At 34.7% G+C, this 9216-nt stretch overlaps 1 protein-coding gene across 1 annotated transcript; it reads left to right on the top strand.

Annotated features, from left to right (window-relative positions):
* Nucleotides 1-5403: 5403 nt before the first annotated feature.
* On the top strand, nt 5404-8858 carry LOC140987429 (uncharacterized). The gene is made up of 5 exons (XM_073455927.1): nt 5404-5711; nt 6522-6723; nt 7290-7358; nt 7495-7627; nt 7811-8858. Exons 1-5 carry the CDS (start codon nt 5483-5485, stop codon nt 8429-8431), a joined length of 1254 nt encoding a protein of 417 aa, XP_073312028.1. The 5' UTR covers nt 5404-5482; the 3' UTR covers nt 8432-8858.
* The last annotated feature ends 358 nt before the right edge of the window (nt 8859-9216 follow it).

Genomic DNA, 9216 nt, shown 5'->3' with positions numbered 1-9216 from the left:
ATATATATATATATTTATATAATTATATCATATATTTCATTTAGACGATAGCGTGGCTCTGCCGGTTGTTCTAAATGAAATATTATGATATCTAACAATCTAACATTTACTTTATCGCAACTAACTTTTACTTTCCGCATCTAACATTTACTTTATCGCAACTAACTTTTACTTTCCCGCAACTAACTTATTAAATCATATATTTCATTTAGGCAATAGCGTGGCTCTGTCGGTTGTTCTAAATGAAATATAATGATTTAATTTAACATTTATTTTATGCAATTATATATTTATATAGTTATATATATAATCATAGGTACCATATATAAAATATCGGTGAATTCGGTATTTTTTTATAGTGGGAACTATATTATATTAGGTGTGTGTTTGAATATTTAAATTTCTTGGAACCATTATTTATGGTGGTTTCCTTTGTTTTACTTTTAGTTAAACAATATTGCATAAACCAAGAATAAATCCTCGAGCCTTGAAAAAATTTATAATTTGTAAACTTCGTTCTTGCATTTGGTAATCTATAAATTAATAAATTTAAACTTAAAATAACCTCTCTGTGGATCGATCTCGTACTTACGAAATATATTACTTGCAGACAACCTACACTTGGGTGAATTATAATTTAAGTAGTAGCACCCACATTCACACACACACACACACACACTCGGCCACCTACACAACACACACACACACACACACACACACACTTCTTCATTCCCATTTCATTTTTTTACGAAAAGTTAGGATTCTAGAGAGCTTCAGCAGCCGCCTCTTTCTTTTCAAATTTTTCCAGCGATTCACGTTGATTTTGTTGCAAGAAATCGAGTCGCAAATCATTCCGAATCAACTCTCGCATCGTTCCCGTTTCGGTATCGTCGTTTCGGTATTTTTAAAGATCAAAGGCATGTATAATCTATTGTTTCTGTATCGAACTCGTTATATTATGTGTTGTGTTGTTTATTACGCATGAAAATCCATGTATGTTATGAGAAAGTTTGAGAAAAAACGTTTAAAATTATTTTTGGATCAAAATTTTTAGATCTAAAAACGTGTCTGCTGTCATTTCGATTTTTGCAAATATTTGATTGATTTTCAGGAAAAGTTTTCAAACATATAAAACGTAGTACTTTTTGATACATTTGATTTGACAATAAATTCGTAATTTTTAGACAAGAAACGAGTGAGTTATGATTATTTTCGTGGGACTGCTCAAACTGTGATTTTAGGAAAATGCGTTCTTGACGTGTTCTTGAAGTTTTATTGTTGCAGGCTTCGTTAGAGATCGACGGGTGATTGCTGCTGCGTTTAGGTATATTAAGTATGATGTGGGTTCGATTTTTTGTGCTTCGTTTCGTGTCGATAGGTACTTGATTGCATTAGAAGTCGTAGGAAAAGCTTTGATGTCAAAAGGTCGTGTTCACGGATTGTGTTGCGTTGTTTGTGGTGCGTCGTTGTTTTGGGGCATTGTGTGAGTTTGGAACATTTCCATAGCATCCTAGGTTGAGTCTCGTTGCATCAGTTCTAGTCGTTTGAGCGTGACTTTTAAAATTGCATCAAAATGTGTTATTTTGATTGGTTGTGCGCAGGATTAGCGCCGCAGCGCCCGTTCTGTGCAAGCCTAGCGCTAGGCAGTGCCGCAGCGCAGCGCTGTCCAGTGCCTATGCACTAGGCCCGTAGCCTTGCTAGCGTCGTGGCTCTAGGCAGTGCCTTAGCGCAGCGCTGTCCAGTGCCTTGGTGCTCATCCATGACTTTTTAAACCACTATTTTAGATTCATGTATTCCATGTTTGGGAAATGTTCACACTTCATATAAAGATTTTTTTTGGGTTCGATGTCATGATTTAGTACGATGATTAAGCGAGGTCCATTCCCGAGTGATTAAGAACGTCATAAGTACATTGTCTTTTTGGGTGGTGAGCATGATTAATACGTCTAAGTTATGGAAGTTAAGTGCTTGAAATTATGTTAGTATGTGCAGCAATGGACCCAAACGAGATCCAACGAATCTCTCAGCGCCATGTAAGTATATTCGACGTGCAAAGGAAATTGTTTTATTTTTGAGGTATGCTAAATGTCTTGTGACCAATTAGAAGTCGGTTGAAGGATCGAGTGTGATAGTGCTTTTGAAGGCATTTCGAACATTATATTCTCCAATGAACTGCAATAACTTGTGTTCTAAGAATGTTAACACCGATGAATTAAATCGAGTTTGGTTTAAAACCAAGCGGAAGAAACTCAAAGTAATCCTTCGTGAAGAAAACTGTTATATTAGAAAACATTTTAACTTATGTAAATTGAATAACTGAAAAAGGGTAGATTAGTTTTTGCATTCATCAGTTCAGTTGTGGTGACAACTGAATTGACGAATACTCTAAATGATCCAAACAGTTTGAAAATAGCAGTTAATCAGTTAAATACATAAGATATGTTTATGGATGTTCGGAGACTTCAACTGCCCATACGTCACCTCTTCTACCTCCACGGGTAGGATCCACTAGAAGACTTTGATTTATACAACTTCTTGTACAAACCCACTCAGCTAGGACTTACACTACTGCCTAAACTGAACTCCTAGTTACGACTGAAGGCAGCACCTTCCAGCCAACACTTCTTTATCGTCTATGTGTCAAAGACTACATACACAAGTTTAATGTCTTTGTGCAAGACTGTATTTGAGTGGTGCTGAGAGTGTATGTGTGTGAGAACTGAACAAGGATGTTCTCACAAACTGAGGGAGATAAGCTTCTACACTAAGCTGAAAACACGTTGAAGTGTCCCTCTGGGCTGATTGCATCTGAAAGGTGATTTGCAAAGTGTGTGCCCTTTATTTTCTCTCGTTTTTGCATTGAAGCTTTTTATCTCTGTATATTGAGTCTTCACTGATCTTCTTTTTATATAGGCAAGAAAACTGATCGTACAGTGAGACTCAATTATTGTATCCATTGCATCTTGAATTCGTTTCTTGGACTTTGTGTCTTGACTTTCCGACTGTCCTTCTGAAATGTTTTGTTTTTATTGCTGTGATGCAACGTCCATTATTGTCCTTTGATTGGACAATAGTTTTGTCCCTTTGTGCATAGCTGGAATCCACTAGAAAGAGCTTTTCTTGATTTACAATTGAAAGATTATGACTGATGCTTCGAACTAGTCAGCTGAACTGATCTTCAGTTGGGCTGGTGAAATCAGTTGACTCGTCAGTTGAACTAATTTCACTCTCGTTCAGTTGAACTGATCAGCTGAGTTTCTTCATTAGTTGAACACTCCTTCGGCTGGCCAGGCTTTTGAGGTTCTCCTGCTGAACCACCTATCAACTGGAACAGTTAAACTGATTCAGTTTGTGCGATTAGTTGGGTCTTCAGTTTGCGATGTAAACAGCTCGTGACTGATCCTAGCTTCTGCACACTAAGCTAGATTATTAGTAACACAAAATAACAAGTTTTGTTAACATCAAAATCAAGATTGCGAACTTGAAAAGTTCCAACATCGGTGAACGTGGCCGAGGACCCCTCCACCCCGGTAAAGCTTGACCGGGTTTAGATCAGGATTGGAAAGTGGTAAAACATGACCAGGGACCAATCCACCCGATAAAGAATGACCGAGGATCTCAGGTATGTGGTAGTGGATTTTCCCTGCCAGTCCAATACTGTGGTTTATTCTGATCAGGCGCATCTATGTATGGGTCACTTGCTTTGAAACATATCTCTCCACAAAATGATGAAGTTATGCATGTTCTAGTATGTATGATGCAAGTATGTTTATGAAAAGTTTTATGATGATGACACGTCTATGTTATGTTTTTACGTTTAAGTTTCAAGTATGTACGCTCTATTTTTAAAATGCATGTGATTTATTATGTATTACTTGCTATGCCCAGTTTATACGTGTTGAGTCACTGGATTCACTAGACTTGATCGATGTAGGTGAGGATAAGCATGAGGAGACGAGGGGTGGGGACCAATGAGCTGGCTTGGACTACACATGAAGCTAAACCCGAGGACCGCCCATGTTTTAAGAATTTTATGAATGTTGTTTCAAATAATCTGATTTTCACGAGTTTTCTTTACGATGTTTAAATAAGTTTTTTTAAAAACTTTGATTGTAGTTGTTTTACTTCAAATATTTTTGGACGAACAGTTTACTTTTATCGTATTTTGAATGATTATTATTTATTTATGAAAATTTTTATTTTTTCGTTAATTTTAAAGTAGTTTAAAAGTACGGTACGTCACACATAGCTTATAGTTTGCAAAATTATCTAAGTTTGCTAATTCACGACATTGGATTGTAAACCTTGTTATATGTGTTGATGCTAGACTGGTCATCATCTCCCAAGCACAAAATGAAGTCTTGAATGCGATATCTTCGTGGATAAGGACTGTCTCGATCATCAACATCATGGTATTTGAGTTTGTCATTCACCGATGATTTATTCTTATTTTTTGGAGATATCTTCCACTCCCTCATCTTTTCCATAAAGTCCATCATAACAATAGTAAAGGCATTAGCCATTTCTCTGATTTCGACGTGTTTATTTTCTCCATAGACATCATGATGCTCGCGGTGTACAAGTTACTCAACTGATCTTCCGCCAACATCAGTTTCTTCTCCTTGTGAACGGTGACTCTTACCCTGTGGTTGAGAAATTCCTCTGTGTTTCTCTGTACGCTTTGGATGCATTGATCCCACGGGACGTGCTAAAAATCTGTTTGCAGATAAAAATTGCGGGCGTGCCAAGGACGTGATTCATGCCAAAGTTTTGAATAATATAACTTCGACGATCAAAATTTGTGAATATCGATTTGATTGTTAGTTATAACTCCTCCGATAAGACACAAAGTTACGAATTCAAACGAAGAATCTGATGAAATTTGCAAAAAAAAAAAAAAAAAATCCATGAATTACATCTAATTTAATTATGTTATTATGAATGGTAATAACATTTTTTACAATGAAAATAAAAAATCCAAAGGAATATATGCTGATGAAAATTAAGATAAACTAAGAACAAGCAAATTGAAATTGAAATTTGTAGAGAATCTTTGTTGTAGAGCTTTTTGTTGATAAATTTGTTGAGAGACCTTATTCTGATCATTGCTTTATTTTATTCCATTATTCTGAACGGTTTCTCCCATCTTCCACGAACATCAATCATAGATAATGAGTCAATTTCTTCAAACTTGCGGTCTTCTTTGCAAACCAACCAATTTCCAAGTGGACTTTGATGGTTGATGGACTTTGATAATTTATGGGTTTTGTGCAAATTTAAGAATTAACCGATGATAGGCTATAATAATAGGTTTTTATTATAAAAATCATTTTAGGGATAATTTAAATTCTTTAAAGAAAAAGAATAAAAAAAACCATCCCGGCTCTTCCTCCTACGACGTCGTTCATGCCACCTCATAAACCCTACTTCTCTACTAAAACCCTGTTTCTGTCCCATCCTCTCTGAAATTCTCCAAAGAGCCATGGAGGAAAAACAAGAACCACCCTCCATTTCAACTGCGAAGAAACAACCGATTCTGTGTGAAGAGTGCAAAACAAAACCATCAAAGTACAAGTGTCCGGGCTGCTCTTTGCGTTCGTGCAGCCTCCCATGCGTCCATGCCCATAAACAACGTACCGCATGCACCGGAAAGAAACCAGTCGCCGATTTTATCCCGATGTCTAAATTCGATGATAATCTTATCCTTTCGGGTAATTGTTGATTTTTCGTTGGGCCGCCGATTCCCATGTTGTTTCGAACATGCGTGTGTTATTTCATTTTTTTAATTTTCTTTCCCTGAATGTTGTTCTGACCATCTTGATCAGCTTATTATGAAGTATTTGATTGCTTTATTTGACAAGTTCCAAGACGAGCAGGCTTGCGGTTCTGTTTCTTTATTGAGTTTTTAGCTATTCTGAAGATGGGTTTTTTTTTTTTTTTTTTTTTTTTTTTTTTTTTTTTTTTTTTTTTTTTTTTTTTTTTTTTTTTTTTTTTTTTTTTTTTTTTTTTTTTTTTTTTTTTTTTTTTTTTTTTTTTTTTTTTTTTTTTTTTTTTTTTTTTTTTTTTTTTTTTTTTTTTTTTTTTTTTTTTTTTTTTTTTTTTTTTTTTTTTTTTTTTTTTTTTTTTTTTTTTTTTTTTTTTTTTTTTTTTTTTTTTTTTTTTTTTTTTTTTTTTTTTTTTTTTTTTTTTTTTTTTTTTTTTTTTTTTTTTTTTTTTTTTTTTTTTTTTTTTTTTTTTTTTTTTCCCTTCTTCGGACTGCTTTTCAGGTTGCGGATTTGGTTAAAGTCGTTTTGAAAGTGGTGTTCATTATCTTCTTATAAGTTTGCTCCTTCGATAGTTATTAAACTCCAAGTTTTATCTTCATAGTCGTTTCGGATTCCTTTCACCTTCTTTCTTTTGCTATGAGGGCCTTTCTAAGATGGCAGTCCATATCTGTGAAAGTGTTTTTTTTAAAAGCAACTAATCTGTAATTAACTACCTTTTAATCAATGGATTCATTAGTTTTATTTTTGTTTTTGTAGATTATAACATGCTTGAGGATGTTAAACGAATGGCTGAATCTGCCCAGAGGAAAAGAGTCAAGTTGTGTGGGAGTTATCACTTTAGACTACCCTTTCCCCTCAAAATTCTTAGGAGTGCTGCTGCTAGTAGGAGGACGAAAATACTGTTTCATTCTAATGGAATGTCAAAGAGAGAAATGAACAAGACTTATTACAACAACAGGTATTTGCAATCTCGTCAGCGCTGTGGGATACAGGGTATTTTGTGGTGGAATTTTCTGGTTTATTTTAGTTTTTGTTCAAGTGTAATTATTTCGGGTAACTATTTTTATAAAATAACTTCTAAAAGGTCGTAACAAGTTTAACACGTAGTTTATTTTGTGTCATTCTTTAAACTGTTTGGTTTAAGATAATTAAATTTTAAACTGTAAAAATTTATTGAAGTTGGCTCCAGAAGTAACATGACCCAAGGGAAGTTGCTAGAATGGGAATTTTTGGTTCGCTGAGTGGATTCTGGATTATAGTGAATCTTTATTTACGCATCAATTGGTAGTAGAGTTCCTTAGATTGCCTACATAAGACAAATTTTTCCAGAATATATGGTGGAAAAGGAGAAAATTATGTATAGTTTAAGGTTCGAAAACAGTGATAACTTTTAGGACTGGTAACAATTTTATGACTACACGGCTACGACATGAGTATCTCTTTTCTCGGGTGACTATATATGCTGCCATTTGGTATCTTGTTTGGTGAAACTTTTATTTCAATTTAACTTATGTTTGTTTCCAGGAAGAAATTCATATCATGGACCATTGAGTGGCGGTTTCATTTGACGGATGTTGTGCGAATTGACCATGGGTGAGGATCTTTGTGATCAGACTTCAGAAAATTTTCTGTCAACTCTATATTTTTTTTTCTTTTTGTGAGACTATTTTTACCCAGTGCAGTTCATGCATATAGTTTGGTATTTCACATACAAGTTCTTCCACTGCAGAATACACGAGAATACAACTTTCTCTTCAGTGATCGAAAATCATTTAAAGCCCGGTCCTTGGAACCATAAATTGAAACAATTTTGTGATGAGACACTGGATTCTCTTAAATTTTTCATCCGCAAATATCCAAAGGTATTCTTTCTTTTGTATTATTTGCAAATTATGTTAATTTCATATGTTGCTAAATCTTAGGTTACTTTGTTACTTGATTCATTTAAACTATTTTCAAAGTTAAAAGTTTCTTATTCTTGCAATACTGCTTACCTTGGTAGACTTTTATTTGCTATTTCCCTTATAATGTTTTCTTAATTGCAGGGGCCGAAATCACCATTTTGTCAATTGAACATGAAAGCTCCTATTCGTGATCAACTAGCAAATATGGTCATTTTAGAGTACCCCATTGTTTACGTGTTCTTACCTTCACATAGCTATGATTTTGAAGTGATAAAGAAGTCAATTCCAATTAAAATGGAGATTAAAGAGTCTGCCCACAATGATCACCTGAGTCCTAAAGGTGAGACATTTAAGGTCGAAGAGATCGAAGATTGGGTGGCTTCAGAACCTCATGTTTCGGATGTCACATATTGTGCCTATGAAAATAGTAAAACCAAGAAAGAACCAGAGTACTCGGTTAAGAGCCCATTAGCTGTGAGAGCGGTGACGGGAGCCGGATCCATCTTCAAAAGTGATGCTTGCACCAGAGCCCCTGAAGACAGTAATGCTGGCTGCAGCTTTAGGACACTGCAGTTGGCTCCTCATGATGATATAGATTTTGAGCTCGAGCCAGGTTTACTCGACATGTACTCAAATCTTCTTTCAGAAACCAATATTGACAACTTGCTTGATTTCGGAACGGTATTAGCTGATGAACACAAAAATTTGGAAGTTGAAACGTTTTTGTTGGAGGAAGAACTGGAAGAAGGAGAGATAGCATAATTGCAGCGTATACCTCTTCGCCTTGCAACTCTAAAAATGCTCTGATATGCATCAATGATTTGAGTTTCTGTACATGACAGTTCTCTACATGGATACTGCAGCAGAGACCTAAAGTTGGCCATCTGTGTGAACTAAATTAGGAACAAGATCAAAATCGCCTCAGCAACCTTTTAGTGTCTGATTGGCACTCCAAAAACTGATGGTTCGGCGACCTGGGGAGACAATTTTGTGGTCTAGCGGAATTAGCGATTTTATAATCTTTCCCGAGCTTTGTTATTATTTAGACATTGTTCTTGACAAGTAATTTAAGAATATGAAATTTTGCATGTAATCCCTCATCTGATTTTTTAAGGAACAATGCCCTGTATTACAGCTTCATTTTTCTGAGAATGTATTGATGGAATTTTTTTAGGGTGGTATTTCTGAGAATGCCCTGTAATATAGTCCGTTAGCTTCATTTGAAATTTATCTATTCAAAATTGAAACGAAGCACCAATAACTCACTTACGGGTCTAATTAAAATAACCTACCCTCTATAAAGCACAAAATCCCCTAAAAATATTAATAGGCTATAATATATCTTGTATTTTTTTAAAAATCAAGCACATTCAATCTTTTTGTATAAAAAAAACTCAAGCACATTTACCTTCTTTGCAAGGGATTTTATGCCTAGCTAATTTTTAAAAAATATGAAGTTTTAACTGCAATTAATTTTAAACATTTTATATTTTTGAATTTTTACTGGAATACTGATAATTTATTAGTTGAGTGTTCTTCTATGGGAT

Source organism: Primulina huaijiensis, chromosome 11 (genome assembly GCF_012295235.1).
Source record: "Primulina huaijiensis isolate GDHJ02 chromosome 11, ASM1229523v2, whole genome shotgun sequence".
Taxonomy (NCBI): domain Eukaryota; kingdom Viridiplantae; phylum Streptophyta; class Magnoliopsida; order Lamiales; family Gesneriaceae; genus Primulina; species Primulina huaijiensis.
Note: the sequence above shows the minus strand (reverse complement) of the source record. Positions and strands in the feature narration are given on the sequence as shown.

Excerpts from the sequence above, each read along its gene's own strand:
- LOC140987429 (XM_073455927.1), top strand. The coding sequence starts at position 5,483 with ATGGAGGAAAAACAAGAACCACCCTCCATTTCAACTGCGAAGAAACAA. Across the intron at positions 6,724-7,289 it reads AAGACTTATTACAACAACAG|GAAGAAATTCATATCATGGA; the intron begins GTATTTGCAATC and ends GTTTGTTTCCAG. Across the intron at positions 7,359-7,494 it reads GTTGTGCGAATTGACCATGG|AATACACGAGAATACAACTT; the intron begins GTGAGGATCTTT and ends CTTCCACTGCAG.